Below are 17,694 nucleotides of genomic sequence, written 5' to 3' on the forward strand. Positions count from 1 at the left end.
AACAAAAACAAATTAAAAAAGAAAAAAAAATGAAGTTGAGAAGGATAATTAATGCAAAGAATAAAAAAGGTGTCTAATGCATACTGGGACTGAACATTCCAACACTGGGGTGGTAACTTGATAAATTCTGAACTAGACTGCACACAATAGTTCGCCAACTGAATCTTGCAGAAAGATCTTCCTGTCAGCAACTTCATCTTTTGCTGAACTAAACCATTCAGAATTTAATTTAAACTAATTCTTTATCTTAAGTTTGTTATTCATCAACAAAACTAAGCAGAATCATTGTATCACTTATAGTTGTGTAATGAACACAAATGTATGTTGCTACGACTCACCCCTCCGATGAGGTTTGCCAGAAGTCCTGCGGATCTGCATCTGGTCAGGCACGGACAGGTGAGACGGACCAAGGCTGGCAGATGGTCTCTTGCTGGGAATGTCCTCTAAACCCATGCACGCTTTAATGAGCTCAGCAGCATTTTCAGAACATTTTCGTTTTCCGGGACGTGGTTGAGGTTCCTCAGCAGCACTCTCCGATCCGTTGCGCCGCCTTTTCCCGAGGTTTGCAGTACGTCCAGAACCAGGACTCGCAGCAGCATTTGGAGGTGGTCTGCTTAGTCGTGCACTACGTGTGCCTGGGCCCCTTCGACTTGCAGCCGTTGAAATTGAACTTAAACCTTCACCACTTGCACCCTCTCCTGGAATTTCGACAAGAAGTTGTTCCAGTAACGATTTTCCACGAATGGGTGCAGGAACCTGACTTTCCTCTGGTGAAGGATCAACATCATGGTCATCAGGTAAATTAGGTCGGCGCTTCCTTCTCCGTGGTACTGGCGGACCGTCTGGATCCTCTTCTTCGTCTGGTCCCAGTGCTGCCGGTGATGGGGTGTCTTCACGATGTTTTTCTGGATTTGAATATGTGTACAAGGGAGGTGTGGTGCGCACAGGTTGTGGATCACCAGGCGTTGGGGAACATATTGGATCAGGCACTCGTGTGGGAGATGTAGACATCCTGGATGGTACTCCAATGTCGTCTGAAGAAACTGCCACTGAACTTTCCGCATCAGTTGTAACTGCAGTCTTATCACTCCCTAATTCTCCTTCTGCACCACTGGATGGCTCTAGCTGGTGATCTGTTGGTAAAACAGTAGAACTGCCTGCATCTTCTTGTTTGGAGTTGTCACTTTCTCCCAAAGCTAAAGACAAATCCGCATCATCTGGATCTTTATTTTCAACTTGAGCAGAAGGCATACCTGACCTGCAAGTCTGCTGCTCCTTTTGTGACTCTGGAGATTTTATGCTATCTACCACAGGTGTAAAGTTTCCCTGATTTTGTGAGGCAGTGTTGGACCCAGAGAAAGACGAATCAGTCAATGAACTATCTTGGGGCACTGGGCTGTGTGCAGGGCTTGTAGAATCAAGACTTACAACTGGATTCTCAGAAACCCTGTTTTCAGGTTCTGTATTTGTACAGGTACTATGACTATCATTTTGGGAAAGATATTGTTCAGAACACCCATCATCTCGCCTTTCGACCACAGGTGTTTCTGTAATCGTGGTGACAGAATCTACAGAAACCTGTTGTATGGAACACTTTTTACTGCTATCGTTGCGAGCACATGGCTGTTGCTCACCATCTTTCTCTTCCTTACGACATGGGCTTTCACCTTGGTTTGGACTTTTTTCTGATAATGCGTCCATTGATTCTATACCAGAGTCCTCACCTTGAGTGTTTCCCTGTTCCCCTGGCACCCCTGGACCTGCAGGGCTGTCAGCACCACTCACACGACTCACACTTCCATCCGTCGGTGTCACACTGCACTGTCGCTCACTACTTGGATCTACAGGTGGACCGTCATCACTGTCTGCAGAAGCAGTTCTTGAAGCCACAGACACATCACTATCTTTTTTGTCTTCTTTTACAGCTGGCAACACCACTGTGAGAACTGCGTCTGTCCGAGGCCGCTTTCTCGGAAGAGGTAGAGGGTCATCTTCGAGCAACCTCTGTTTCACTTTGGCCTCCGATACATCTAACTCCCCAACAGGAAGAGTTGTAGCAATTTTGGGGGGAATACTGGGGTTCATTTCATTCTCTTGTTTGGCATCTATCTGCACCCTATTGACAGTCACTACACTTCTCATTACATTGTTCCTTTCTTCTGTGCCTGACCTATCTGCAGCAGGTTTTTTGATAGATAAGCTGCGTTTAGAATCACAGTTTGGAAGGTCACGATGCTGCTTCTTTAAGCAGTTAGCAACTAGAGGATTCTGCTGGAGATAATTCTCAACAAACCGAGTTCTCTCCTGCTTTATGGCACTATGCACAGCACTCTGTTTGCGATGGACATCATTTGAGATCTTTCCTGTGACTGTAAGCCTACCTGTGGGACTCGACTTGCCTGAAGTAAGCAGTTCTTCTCCCTTGCGGGGGACAGTACCGCGCTTATCACTAAGTATCACAGAATCACTGCCCACTTGTTTTGCACTTGATGACACTGGAGAGTTCTGCCTTACTACCCCACTGTTGAAAGTCTCCTGAGAATGTCCGTGACTTTCAGACACAGTTAAAGTAGGGCGCAGCTTTGGTTTCACAGAAGATGCAATACCCTGAGACTCTGGAACAGAAAAAACAAGAAGACGTATTAAACTATTTTCCAAAAGCTGCATTTTTAAGTAACAAAAACTATTATTTTTTAGAACTAATAATGCTTCTGCAAAGTTTTGATTTTATTCTGGCTTCTAAGTGACAATTAGGAATAGTAAATTTCGTGAAAACAGTAACGCTAAAAATTGTACGAAATTAGCAGTTTTTGGCGAAATAAGGAGAAATCAGTAACTTTTAGTGCATATTGTTAAATTTGTAATTTTGCAATGTATAAAACTGTTTAAAAACAAGAATGTAATTAAAAAAACACCACAAAATTTGGCAAATTAACACCACTGAACTTGGAAAAAAACAGCAAGCACACTGAATTTTCCAGTAAATAGTACTGAATTTGGCAAAAAATAGAACTATTTTTTCCTGTCCCTAATGATATCATCATGGTAAAAAATCACAGTTTTTACCCCTTGTGGAACCATTCTTTGGTTGTTTACTATCAAATCTTGGACTTTTGATTCATGTGTGTGTGTTAGACTGTTTGGATCAGTATTAGATGCTACTGTTCACAATTCCTGTAGTGTAATTTAAGACATTTATGACTTACAGAATTTACACACATATAACATTCTTATTTCACAATCTTGTGCACTATGATGAAGTGTTAAAACAAATTAAGTCCTCATCTTTAAAGGACATTAACTGCAACTTGCTCTGCAAATAATGTAAATGACACGAACCGTGTTATAGCATTTTCAAAACGTTAGTTTCAACATTTAGAAGTTGTTCTTGAGAATATCATAAATAGTTACTGGTATTATCCAACAATGTCTTGGATGACTTACCCACAACTGGTGATTAAAAAGTCATTATGTCAGTGCATCCCTTTTTCAGATATATGTTTAGTTTTTTGAAATGCCCACGTTATCAAGTACAAACAAGATGTGATAAAGAAAGCAACGACAAAAGTATTTTGTATCTTCAGTGTATTCACAATGAACAGGACCAACAACACAGACTTGGAAGAGCAGTTGAACGGAATGGACAGTGTCTTGAAAGGAGGATATAAGATGAACATCAACAAAAGCAAAATGAGGATAATGGAATGTAGTCGAATTAAGTCGGGTGATGCTGAGGGAATTAGATTAGGAAATGAGACACTTAAAGTAGTAAAGGAGTTTAGCTATTTGGGGAGCAAAATAACCGATGATGGTCGAAGTAGAGAGGATATAAAATGTAGACTGGCAATGGCAAGGAAAGCGTTTCTGAAGAAGAGAAATTGGTTAACATCGAGTATAGATTTAAGTGTCAGGAAGTCATTTCTGAAAGTATTTGTATGGAGTGTAGCCATGTATGGAAGTGAAACGTGGACGATAAATAGTTTGGACAGGAAGAGAATAGAAGCTTTCGAAATGTGGTGTTACAGAAGAATGCTGAAGATTAGGTGGGTAGATCACATAACTAATGAGGAGGTATTGAATAGAATTGGGGAGAAGAGGAGTTTGTAGCACAACTTGACAACAAGGAGGGACCGGTTGGTAGGACATGTTCTGAGGCATCAGGGGATCACAAATTTAGTATTGGAGGGCAGCGTGGAGGGTAAAAATCGTAGAGGGAGACCAAGAGATGAATACACTAAGCAGATGCAGAAGGATGTAGGTTGCAGTAAGTACTGGGAGATGATGACGCTTGCACAGGATAGAGTAGCATGGAGAGCTGCATCAAACCAGTCTCAGGACTGAAGACAACAACAACACTTCATCCACAATCTCTCTCTCTGCTTTTATTATTCAATTTATTGCAATTTTTTCGACTGTAAAGCATCACTGTGTTGAAGGCAAATAAAGAGAAAACAAATAAATTTATACTACTGTTGCTCTCATTATTCCAAAGCTTGCTGCACCAGGACACAATTGTTTCCCTTGTCAAGATTTAAGAGTTTTTGGTATTGACTGAACAGCCATCACTGATCTTCTTCATCATTTGTGGGATCATTTTATATCTGTTCACAAAGACATTATATGAAAACAACTTTCCTGAAAAATTCTTGGTGCAGTAAGGTCAGATTTATATATGCCACACAGATCATGCTGCTTTGTGTTTTCGTTTGAGCGAGAGGAAAATAGTAACAGCAATGATGTTATTAAAAGTGGAGTGCAGAACATGCTAAACAACAGGCAATTAAATGCTGGTTAGTACTTTGGTTCAACAACACAGTTCAAAAAAACTGCCAATTTGCCAACATTTCTTAACAATAAAGAGACATTAACTACTTGTTCAGATGACTCCATGTTTTCTTCCAGTCTATTTATAACTATCATTGGACAACAGCTCACTGTCATGGTCAGCAAAGATCGGTGGACAGAACAATTTATTGATGACAGGGGTGAAATCATCTTTAATTGGTTGAAAGAACTGTTTAATATTGATTTGACAAGAAGGAAAGGAAGTGAATGTTTTTGGTGAATCTGTGTTTCATTACACAACTATTCTGCTTAGCATGGAGATATGAGATCAGTACAGGTTATAAAATATCAAAGAGAAAAGTGACGGGCCAAAAGAGATAAAGATAGACCATAACTCCTTTATGAAAATTCTTTATGAGTTAAATCACATAACTGATAACTTGGATTTCTGGGAAGTTGTTTTATCACCCAAGAATTGACAGTAAGTGGACAAAAGGGGCCACCTTGCCAGTTACATGTAATTTCTCTGATTTCTTGAATATATTTTGGTACAAGAGTTAGCAAAATGTACTGTAAAACAATAATTATTTTGTAATTAAGGAATACAAAAAAAGTTCAGTGCTATACTCCACTAACCCATCAGAGATAAAGTCTATGCTCAGAACGAAGGTCAGGGAGTACATCAATTCAATACGACGCCATCCACAATTTGCTAAAAAGATTTAGGGGAACAACCAAAATCTAAAGTTGCATAGCTGAGCAGATTTTCAAACATTATCTGCCAAAAAACAAATCAAGCCTTTAACAACAGTCCTGTCTCTCTGTTTCCCAATTAGGGTTTAACCATGTTAAAACCAGATTGTGAGTGGCACACCAAGATTTACTAACAAAGAGATAGAGGGGCTGGCCAGTACTTACCTCAGTTCAGTACAGCCGATAGATACACAAAAAACAGAACCGAAAACTTATGTTCCCAGCTTTCGGAACAAATGTTCCTTCACCAGGGAGAAGAGAGGGGAAAGAAAGGGAAGAAGGGAAAGTGGATTCAGTTACTCACAACCCAGGTTATGAAGCAACAGGGAAAGGAAAACAGGGAGGGTAGCAAGGATGAAGACATGGTTGTCAGGGGGAAGCCAAAGATATTTTCGGTTCTGTTTTTTGTGTATCTATCGGCTGTACTGAACTGAGGTAAGTACTGGCCAGCCCCTCTATCTCTTTGTTAGTATTTGTTTCACATCTTTATATGAGATTTTCCATTAATCATTTAGCACACCAAGATTTATCTTATAGCGTAATAAAATAATTGTTGTATACAGTCATCATACTGACAATGATAGATATTCACAATTACAGTACAAGACAAGAACACCTCTATCTGCTTTACAATATAGGGAGAATCCAGTAATCTGACAGTGACACATTCTACAGAGACAAGAAATAATTAATGTATTCTCGGTTTTCTTAATCGCTCCAGCATATGTTGGACATCACATAAAAAATTTAAAAATTTAATAGACAAGCTTTTAGATGAAATATACCTAAATAATGGTGGAAGGCAAACTGGTTTTGGAAATACCTGTTACAAGGCAAAGTGACATGTCTTACAGAGTTAAGTGCACCTTAAGGGGTCTGGTTTTTTGAATGATATAATTTACTAAATCTGAAACATGTCAACACTTTTTTGGTAAGTGTGATCATAATTGTACTTGATCATAATATCCCCATCAAAGTGCGCAGGACACCACCAACATTGCCGCACTGAATAATACAGTGCAAACAGATACATAATTAAATACAGGACATTCAGTTACAGTCTAGGGATAAGAAACTTAGTATTGTAACCATTCCCCCCGTTCACAGCCAAATTATGCTAAAAAACTAGGTTTTGAATGATAAATCAACAAGATGGTCACTCTTGCAGTAGTGTTGTGTGTGTGTGTGTGTGTGTGTGTGTGTGTGTGTGTGTGTGTGTGTGTGAGAGAGAGAGAGAGAGAGAGAGAGAGAGAGAGAGAGAGAGAGAGAGAGAGAGATACTACTTCCAATACAACCATATTTGCTAAAACACTGTGTAGTCACAATCCAACCTACAGATGGAGGATTATTCTTATTTACACTGATGATTTTGATTAAGTTCCATTGCTCTTTTTCTATAAACAGCAGTTTCATAAAAACAAGTAATTCTGCATGAACAATGACTTACCTGTGAATCCGAGTTCCCTGTCATCCGCATTGTGCCTGAGGCTTTGTGAAACACCATTTTCTACCTCAGGCACTGGGATTCGAGATGTCCGCCGCAATTCTTCAACTGCTGTGTGCCACTTTCCACTTGGAAGTGACTCCACATCACGATCACGATCCCTGTCCCTTTCTTTGTCTCGATCCCTCTCCAATGCATGATGCGATTTCTTACGTGACTCCTTGCGTTTCAACTTGTGTGGTGAAGGTTCAGGCCGACCTGGTCCGGTTTCAGCAGGATCGGGGGAAAATGCAGGAGACTTCCTCACTACACCAACATCTACACTTGGAGAACCATCTTGTTCTTTCAATCGCGCTTTCAATGGTACATCTTCAACATCGTGTTCATTCCGTCGTTCTTTGCACTTCACTTTCACTTTGCCTGCGAGATCACTGCCACCGACACTTGCAGCTGTCCTGTCATTTAAGAAATTACCAGTAGTATCCCTTTTTGATATATCACATTTTGAATAAGTTTTTGTTGAAAGTTTGCTACTGAGTGCGGGTGATGTAGAAGGAGAATATGTACACGAGATAGCACTTGAATTTGGGGGTTTCTTGATGCGTACAAAAGGACCTGGTGAAGTTGGTGCATGTCCGTCTAAAATTTCGGCACTTTCTTGAGCCTTCTTGATCCTCATTACTGAACCAGGTGCATTCAAGCCATCTGGTATAGTGGCAGACAAGGTTCCTGGTTTCTTTAGTCGCACCAGAGGAGAAGCAGTTGGAACAGATGTGTTCTCCAAACTACTCAAACTACTAGTGCTTGGCTTCTTTATCCTCATAATTGAAGACGGTGACACATGGTTGGTGTTTTCGCTTGGAACTGATAACCCAGGCTTCTTAATTTTAACTACTGGTGGGCTACTCACTTGGTTCATACCATCTGGAACTCCAACAACTTTCTTGAATTTTAAAGCCGATCCTGTGCCATCTGCTGACAAAGCATCACGTACTTTTGAAGAGGAACACTTTAATTTGCCAGAAGAGGATGAAGACGAACGTTTTCCAGAAGCAACACTGGAGGCAGTCTGTGATGAGCCATGTGGTCCACTTATCACATCCTTGTTGGTACTGCCCTGCCACTTTCTGTCCTTGCGGGAGCCTACAACAACAGCAGCATTTCGACCTCTAAGTGATATGTGCAGAGGGGGTACACGAGGCTCTTCACTAGTCTGCCCACTAGCTGCTTGTCCTCCTTGTGCTCCAAAAAGCCGCCCTTGCTGAGTGTGTGCAGCCCTCACCTCCGCTGCTTTTCGGGCTGGGGGTACATTGACAAATGAGACGTCTACCTTGTAAGCTGGTTCACTCTTCTCAAGTTTTAGGCGTAGCCTGATTGACTCTCCTGGTGCAGGGCTTTGAGCAGAATCTCGTGATACCTGTAACAATTAAAGAATACTGATTAAATACTCACCATGGCAAGGTAGGCATCAATGACCAGAAATGAAGGTCAATGAAGAAGTAAAACGGCCTGTTGCAATTTTGAAAGGATTATTGTTACTCTTTCGCAGATAAATTATAGCTCTATGCAGTCATATACAGTGGTTACCATTAGTAATAACAGCAAGAGACTAGAATACGGACAGCACTAGTGAATGCCCTTTTTCTTTCATTTAAATAGATCGGCAATGTGTCAGTTTTGCATAGGCAAAGGAAAAATGATTATGCAATGAAAGAGAAAATGCATTGTGAGTGCCAAAACAAAAATGATTCAACATTCCTAGCAAATAATGAGGATGGTTCAGAAAGTAGCCTCTGTTTGGCTGTACAGAAAAAATTATTATATGTATCTCAAAACTACAGGTTTTTGCTATTTTTCAACATAGTCACCATTTAAATTTAAGTATTTGTCATTGCATTTCGCTAATTTACAAATTCCTCCTTCATAAAAGTCTCCCAGTCTATCAAGGCATTTTGAAGTTCATCGTCATTGGCATAGAAGTGCTGCAACATAAGCAACTTCTTCAAGTGAGTGAAGAGATGGAAATCACTTGGCACCAAGTCTGGGATATATGAGAGATGATCAAAAATGTCCCACTTGAATTGCCTCAAAATCTCGAGAGTTTTTCGAACACTGTGAGGATGAGTGTTGCCATGCCAAAACACAACACTGGATGTCGGCATACTGTGGTGTTTGTTTTGAATGGCTCACTTTCATTTCTTCCTAGTTCCACAGTAGACATTTTAAGTGACTGTAATTCCATGTTCTATAAATTCAACCAGCAAGACTCTCTTGGCACACCAAGAAAAGTATGCCACCCACGTTTCGTCATCATTCACAATTCTCTTCAAAAAATCTCCTTTCATGTAATAGTGTGAAAGCACCTCAGTAAGTAACTTCAATACCCACCAAGCGCAGAACTTGTATCAGCCTAAGTTATCAGTGACATCATCATACAAAACAGTACTAGAAATCTGCGACAACTGTTTCAGAAAGTTCAGAGATGATGAATCTTTGATTTTCACAAACTGTTTAGTCAATTTTCTTGGAAAGACCATTACTCACAGCTGAAGGCCTGGCACTCCTCTCTACATCATGAGTGTCTGTCTTCTACCACTTTTAAAAAATTGGACTCATTGTCACACCACACCTTCACTCATAATGCCTGGACAGTATACACTACAAAACTATAAATGTCTGCTGCTGAAATGTTTTGCACTGAAAGAAATCTCATTACTGTTCACACTTCACATTCCATTGGATTTTTCTTTTTTATTACAGCTCTCTTATTTTGAGATTATAACAAGTGAATGTGCAAAAGAACGAGGTCATACTTTCACATCTGGACGCTTACTGAATACGGGTACATGCAGATGTGACGATGGCACTCCGCGCACGAATACTAGTGCCACAATAAAATGGTGGTTACTTTCTGGAAAACCCTTATATTTCTTGTTACAGTGGATAATAAATAGTGGAATTAAACTAATACTGATGCAGGTTTGATTATCTTGGATTAGCAACATATCACAAGCCATGAAATAATTTGTATGCTTTTGATGAAAATCTTGCAACTTTAAGAGTCTACAAGCACATCCTTACCAAGTAATTTGCTCCGCAAACTGTGTAACTAATGGCATTGGACCACTCCTAGATTTACAAGAAAAACAACAGTTGTAATTTAGAAAATGAGTAAGCAGAGGAGGGCAAAAGGAGATGGGGGAGGAAGGGGATAGAGAGGTGGGAGAAAGGATAAGGAGGAAGCAAGAGGGTAGGGGAGAAGAGGGAGGGTGGGACACGAGGGGGAGAAGAGGGAGGGGGAGGGGGGAGGGAGGGAAGGAGGGGGAGGGAGGGAAGGAGGGGGAGGGGGGAGGGAGGGAAGGAGGGGGAGGGAGGGAAGGAGGGGGAGGGAGGGAAGGAGGGGGGGGGAGGGAAGGAGGGGGAGGGAGGGAAGGAGGGGGAGGGAGGGAAGGAGGGGGAGGGAGGGGAGGGGGGAGGGAGGGAAGGAGGGGGAGGGAGGCGGGGGGGAGGGAGTGAGGGAAGGAGGGGGACGGGGGAGGGAGGGGAACGGGGGAGGGAGGGAAGGAGGGGGAGGGAGGGAAGGAGGGGGAGGGAGGGAAGGAGGGGGAGGGAGGGAAGGAGGGGGAGGGAGGGAAGGAGGGGGAGTGAGGGAATGAGGGGAAGGGAGGGAAGGAGGGGGAGTGAGGGAATGAGGGGAAGGGAGGGAAGGAGGGGGAGGGAGGGAATGAGGGGAAGGGAGGGAAGGAGGGGGAGGGAGGGAATGAGGGGGAGGGAGGGGGAGGGAGGGAAGGAGGGGGAGAGAGGGAAGGAGGGGGAGGGAGGGAAGGAGGGGGGAGGGAAGGAGGGGGAGGGAAGGAGGGGGAGAGGGAGGGAGGGAAGGAGAGAGGGGGAGGGAGGGAGGGGGAGGAAAGAGGGAGGGGGAGAGAGGGAGGGCAGGGGAGGGGGAGAGAGAGGGAGGGCTGGGGAGGGGGAGAGAGAGGGAGGGCTGGGGAGGGGGAGAGAGAGGGAGGGCTGGGGAGGGGGAGAGAGAGAGGGCTGGGGAGGGGGAGAGAGAGAGGGCTGGGGGAGGGGGAGAGAGGGAGGGAGGGCTGGGGAGGGGGAGAGAGGGAGGGAGGGCTGGGGAGGGGGGGAGAGGGAGGGAGGGCTGGGGAGGGGGAGAGAGGGAGGGAGGGCAGGGGGAAAGGGAGGGGAAAGAGAGGGAGGGCAGGGGGAAAGGGAGGGGAAAGAGAGGGAGGGCAGGGGGAAAGAGAGGGAGGGCAGGGGGAAAGGGAGGGGAAAGAGGGAGGGCATGGGGAAAGGGAGGGGAAAGAGAGGGAGGGCAGGAGGAGAGGGAGGGGAAAGAGAGGGAGGGCAGGAGGAGAGGGAGGGGAAAGAGAGGGAGGGCAGGGAGAGAGGGAGGGCAGGGAGAGAGGGAGGGGCAGGGGAAAGAGAGGGGGGCAGGGGGAGAGGGAGGGGAAAGAGAGGGAGGGCAGGGGAGAGGGACGGGAAAGAGAGGGAGGGCAGGGGGAGAGGGACGGGAAAGAGAGGGAGGGCAGGGGGAGAGGGAGGGCAGGGGGAGAGGGAGGGCAGGGGGAGAGGGAGGGGAGAGAGAGGGAGGGTAGGGGAGGGGAGAGAGAGGGAGGGTAGGGGTGGGGAGAGAGAGGGAGGGCAGTGGAGGAGAGGGAAGGGCAGTGGAGGGGAGAGGGAGGGGAGGGGAGGGCAGTGGAGGGGAGGGCAGTGGAGGGGAGAGGGAGGGGAGGGGAGGGCAGTGGAGGGGAGGGCAGTGGAGGGGAGGGCAGTGGAGGGGAGAGGGAGGGGAGGGCAGTGGAGGGGAGAGGGAGGGGAGGGAAGTGGAGGGCGGTGGAGGGGAGGGAAGTGGAGGGCAGCGGAGGAGGGAGGGGATACGAGGGAAGTGGAGGGCAGCGGAGGAGGGAGGGGATACGAGGGAAGTGGAGGGCAGCGGAGGAGGGAGGGGATACGAGGGAAGTGGGGGGGAGAGGGAGGGGAGGGAAGTGGAGAGGGAGGGAAGTGGGGGGGAGAGGGAGGGGAGGGAAGTGGAGAGGGAGGGGAGGGCAGTGGAGGGGGGAGGGCAGTGGAGAGGGGGGGAGGGCAGTGGAGGTGAGGGCAGTGGAGGGGGGAGGGCAGTGGAGGGGGGAGGGCAGTGGAGGGGAGAAGGAGGGAAGGGGTGAGAGAGTGAGGGAAGGGGTGAGAGAGTGAGGGAAGGGGTGAGAGAGTGAGGGAAGGGGTGAGAGAGTGAGGGAAGGGGTGAGAGAGTGAGGGAAGGGGGGAGAGAGTGAGGGAAGGGGGGAGAGAGTGAGGGAAGGGGGGAGAGAGTGAGGGAAGGGGGGAGAGAGTGAGGGAAGGGGGGAGTGAGTGTGGGCAGGGGAGGGGAGAGAGGGAGGGCAGGGGAGGGGAGAGAGTGAGGGCAGGAGGGGGGAGAGAGAGAGAGAGAGAGAGAGAGAGAGAGAGAGTGAGGAGTGGGCAGGGGGGAGAGGGAGGGAGGGCAGGGGAGGGGGGGAGGGAGGGTGGGAGGGAGGGAGGGCAGGGATGAGGGGGAGAGAGAGAGAGAGAGAGAGAGAGAGAGAGAGAGAGAGAGAGAACATTTACCTTGGAACGTGGATGCCTAGATGGCATGGATGATTCACTGCCAGTGGAACGAACAGTAGCTTCTGAGTCTGACTGATCAGTAGTTGTTGTGTCAGCTCTCCGTGATACTGTACTGCTCACGTCATCATCATCATCCGAAAACACAGAGTTGGACCGATCATTGAGAGGAGATGGAAAGCAGAAGAATGGGTCGTCTGCAGCCGCTGTAGATGCCTCTGTCTCGCCATCTGAGCCACTGTCACTTGCTACTGGCTCTAAGTGACCTGTCAGTGGATTAATGAGGAACTGACGTTTCTTCCCAGATGATGTTAGTTCTGATGGAGGTGACGCTGGTGGTTCAGGTGCTGATGGTGGAGAAACTGGCGGTGACATGGCTGGCCTTGGCCTGGATTCAGTGGAAATCCGGTAACTGTAAGGTGGAGCTGTCCCTCGTGGCCACTGACTGGGAGCACTATGTCGAGCTTTCGAAGCTTCAGGCACAGCTGGTCTCATATCTGCAAATCTTTGAAAATCTGTGCCTGGCATCTTCTGTGGTCGCAACTGACTTGCTGATTCTTTCGCTGGGATTTGGTTGACACGCTGCTGTTGAGGTCGGATGACCGGTTGAGCAGTGCGAGGATACGGTGGGGGATTTGTTGGTAGTGAATTCTGTTGCTGCTGAAATGAAGATCCCTGAGGGCGAGGAGCTGCAGGACTGGGAGCAGGCAAAGGTCGTTGCTGGGCACGAGGAGCCTGAAGGGTGTGTAGGGAACCGCTATACGTTTTCTGCTGCTGTTGCTGTGCAGATTGTTGGGGCACTGGTTGCTGGTTCTGTTGAAGTGAAGTGCCTGACACAGGTGGTGCCTGTTGCAGACGAGAATGACCAGAAGGAAGTGGATGGGTGACAGGGCCATCAGCTGGAGGTGATGCCGGAACACCCGCAAAGGCAGAACGAGGGTGATGTGCGAGTTTTCCCGGCGGGGCTGGAGATGCTGGGACCTCCGAAGGCACAGAAATGAGGGAACCGTCAGACTTTCGCCGAACAGCAGTATGTAACTGCTGCTGCTGTTGCTGTTGAACCACCAGTGCTGCACGAGCTCTGGCCTGCCTATCGGCCAACACTGGTGGAGGCATTTTGGCAGGTGGGCCTCCACTGCCATCATTCTGCAACAAGTTGACGAGCAATGGACTCGATAGAGCCACATTGGCAGCAGTCACAGGTGCAGTACCAGGAACCTGACAGTTAGGCGGCTGCCTGAGACCTGCAGGCCCTGATGTTGTCTTGTACACAGCTTGCTGTTGTTGAGGCTGGGTTTGGGAACCTGGATATGGAGGTGGAGGTGGTGTTGCAAAATTATGGTGTGCTGCAGCTGGGGCAGGAACTGCAGCAGATGAAACAAAAGGCTGGTCACGCACAGCAGCATGTGCTGCGTGAGTCATACTGGCAAATGGAAAGGGACCTGGGTAAGCAGGAGCAGGACCTGCAGGTACTGTGCCACCTGCTGGTGCAGACGAAGCTGCTGTCAAGGAGGCTGTTCCAGGTGGTGTTCCTGAGATGCCAGGTGATCGTCTCGGTTGGGGAAATGGTGGTATAGGGTCTCCGTCTGTAGGTGCAACAACATTTGGACTGCGAAATGTGGTTGCAGGAGGTGGTTCCGATTTTGATGCTACTGCTTGCTGCAGTAGATGCACAACACCACGTGCTAGTCCTGCAGCTGCCACAGCTGCTGTGTCAGGACAGCTTGCATTTGATATTCCAGATGTTGATGGTACTGGTTGCTGCAGGGAAACCTGTTCGTCTGCATTCCCTGGAGCTGTCTGAAGGACAATTTCTTGACTCTCTCCTCCAAAACGACTGGCAATCCTCAATGATATTACCTGCAAAATATGAACAACTATAATTAGTAACTTTTAAAGTAATGTTTCCTCTATTGCAAAAAGCTGTATATATAAGGAAAAAAAATCAGATTCACAACTAAACTGAACATTACATCCTACTGGGTTTTTGCCTTTGAAATGAACATCTAGATCTCTTTAAGGGGATACGGAATCGGATTTTGGGTTAAAAAATCGAATTTTTTTTTATTGGCGTATTATATTCTGCCATGTTTCCTCTTTAAAATGACGTATCATAAATAGCTCTACTACAATTATAACTATTTTATTTTTATATATTTGTGAGATCGGGTATTGCGCTTTAGTTATACACGTCTCTCGTGGCTGACCATGAACTTTTTGGCAGTACCTTTAAAGTGACATGAATTCAAATATCCCGGTTTCCAGCGACTATTTATACACTAGTTGCCCGAAAATGTTTCTCTCTGGTTTCCTCAAGTTACTCTTTGACTTTGTGGCGGGACTGTTTTGTAAACAGTGTGATATAAGAAAGTAGTTGTTGTTGAGTTATTTCGTATTTAGTGCTTCATTTTTCGCAGTGAAAATGCCTAGAGCTAAAGCAAAAGTATTTAAAAAGCGTGTGAACTGGCAAAAGAAAAGAAATAATGATTCATTAGCAAAGCAAAGCAGTTCATCATCATCACTGTTGGAAAATGTGAATCCACTTATTACTGATTTGCCGAACGAACTTACACCAAATGAAAACAGTGCTTCTCATAAAAAACTAAGAGATTTGGAAGAGAAATATAATTTACTTGATAGAGGGAATGAAGTTTTTGAACTCATTGATACGAATATATTGTGTGAAGCTCTTGAAAACAGTTTGTGCTGCAAAAAATGTCATGGAAACGTTTCTCTGAAAGTAGAATCCCATGTTGGCCTGGCTGCCCAGTTTAATTTAATATGCAGTGTTTGTAAATACAGCTGTAAGTTTCCAAGTTCGGTTTCAGTAACTGTAAATAATGGATACAAGAAAACTGAACTTTATAGTGTAAATATTAGGTTAGTTTATGGATTGCGAGCAATTGGTAAGGGCAAAGCAGCTGGTGATATGCTATGTGGTGTTCTAAATCTTCCAAGTGCACCTTCAAAGTTTGAAGCTTACAATTATGTACTAGGATCTGCAGTTGAAGATGTAGCACAGAAGTCAATGCAGGTTGCTGTGGAAGAAGCAGTGGAAGAAAATGACGGCAGTCGTGACCTCACAGTGGCGTTTGATGGCACGTGGCAGAAAAGGGGCCACACCTCCAACAATGGTGTTGTAACAGCAACTAGTGTTGATACTGGCAAGGTTATTGATGTTGCAATAATGTCTAAATACTGTAGGTGCACAGGCAGGCTGAAAAATGAACACAGTGATGACTGTATTGCTAATTATTATGGTAGTAGTGGTGGCATGGAGGTTGCTGGGGTGAAGAAAATTTTTCATCGCTCTTCACAGTGGTATAATGTTCGCTATGTCAAATATCTGGGAGATGGTGACTCTAAAGCATTCAAAGAAGTTTTGGAAAGCAAACCATATGGGAACAGTGTAAATATAAGCAAACTTGAATGTATAGGACATGTGCAGAAGAGAATGGGTGCCAGGCTGAGAAGGTTAAAATCAGTTATGAAAGGGAAAAAACTAGATGATGGGAAAACCTTGGATGGCAGAGGAAGATTGACTGATTCCATAATAGACCACATTCAGAACTGCTATGGCCTTGCAATCAGGCAAAATACAGGCAATCTTGAAGAAATGAGGAGAGCTATATGGGCTTTATATTTCCACACCGCATCCACGGATGAGCATCCACAACATGGTTTGTGCCCCAAAGGTGAAAACAGCTGGTGTAAATACAATAGGGGACTAACAACAGGAGAGAAATACATTCACCACCACAGTCTACCATCAGCCATCATGGCAGAAATAAAGCCCATTTTCAGAGATCTGGCTGACAGAAGTCTTCTGATGAAATGTCTTCACGGAAAAACGCAGAACCCCAACGAGTGCTTGAATAGTGTGATATGGCATCGTCTCCCAAAAACAGTGTTTGTCGGAATTAATACACTACATTTTGGTGTGTATGATGCTGTGGCAACCTTCAATCTTGGAAATATAACTAAATGCCAGGTCCTTCAAAAGTTGGGTATGTGTGTTGGTTCCCGTACGGTACGTGCTATGTTCTTTTTAGATCAGCACAGACTAAGGCATGCTGATAATATAATCAAGACATTAGTGAAAAAAGCAAGACAGGTGCAGAGGGGTGCCAAAAGAAGACTTGAAGATGATTATGAAGACTGTGAAGGGGGTATTAGCTACGGATCAGGAATGTTTTAATCTTCTTTCTCCGTTTCCCGTAAGTTTACTTTTTACTTCATCTAGGAACATTATCTCAGGTACTGGTCAACCTAGAAGTCTGAAATTTTTATGACGTAGTGACATAGGTCCCTATTACATACTGAAACAACGATTTTTTAATTACTTGATTTACAAAAGACTTAGGGGTGATAGTCTAGTAAAAAGCGATGGAAAAAATTTACTTAAAAATAAATGTACAATATCTCTGTAAGAAAATACTTTGACAATAAACTGTTGTTTCAGTATTGTTGTAACATATGAATGCACATACAGTAAAATTTTTACCTCTCTGTCTCCAGTAGTTTGTGAGAAAATGTTCCCTATAGTAGGCATATATTAACATTGCGGGGATAGGTGATTCCGTATCTCCTTAACAGTTGGTTTATGAATCAGCTTGTTGTCAAGCATTTCTATTTCTCTCTGCCCTTTCTGCTCTCTTATTCAAAAACCTGTTTTCTTTTAATACATATATTTTAGTCTGCTTAATTTGTGGCTTGGTTGCTAAAGTGGAAAGGTGTAAAATTACAAACCCACAGGTTCAGTAGACAATCTTTATTTGGAACTGTCACCCATTACTTCCTTCACACCAGCAACTTCACACCAGCAATGATTTGCGTATGTGAAAAATGGCAGGTTGCACTATGGTTCGGAGACTGCATTAACCTTCAAGTCTCCCACCAAAAGGCTGGGTAAGTTACTTAATAGGTCACAGGATAACAAGGACATATCATCTACAATAAGGCCATGCCTAGTGGCACTGCAGTGTTCAAATTAAATTTCCAGTTGGGTTGACGAAGACTTTTTACCACAAAAGTTTACAAATGTCTCTTCTGATTTTCCTTTTTGGGCAAATTCTAAGCCCACATTGGGTGTTACTGACTTTTTACTGACAAATGATAAATACCTGAAA

At 45.0% G+C, this 17,694-nt stretch overlaps 1 protein-coding gene across 1 annotated transcript in view; it reads right to left on the minus strand.

Annotated features, from left to right (window-relative positions):
* LOC124802670 (nascent polypeptide-associated complex subunit alpha, muscle-specific form-like) overlaps positions 1 to 17,694 on the minus strand; it is a 61,147-nt gene that overhangs the window by 23,339 nt on the left and 20,114 nt on the right. The window contains exons 5-7 of the mRNA XM_047263583.1: positions 12,569 to 14,425; positions 6,986 to 8,399; positions 339 to 2,615 (exon numbers count right to left, since the gene is read on the minus strand). Coding sequence (XP_047119539.1) covers positions 339 to 2,615; positions 6,986 to 8,399; positions 12,569 to 14,425 — 5,548 coding nt within the window. The remainder of the gene's footprint in view (positions 1 to 338; positions 2,616 to 6,985; positions 8,400 to 12,568; positions 14,426 to 17,694) is intronic.

Source organism: Schistocerca piceifrons, chromosome 6 (assembly GCF_021461385.2).
Source record: "Schistocerca piceifrons isolate TAMUIC-IGC-003096 chromosome 6, iqSchPice1.1, whole genome shotgun sequence".
Classification (NCBI taxonomy): domain Eukaryota; kingdom Metazoa; phylum Arthropoda; class Insecta; order Orthoptera; family Acrididae; genus Schistocerca; species Schistocerca piceifrons.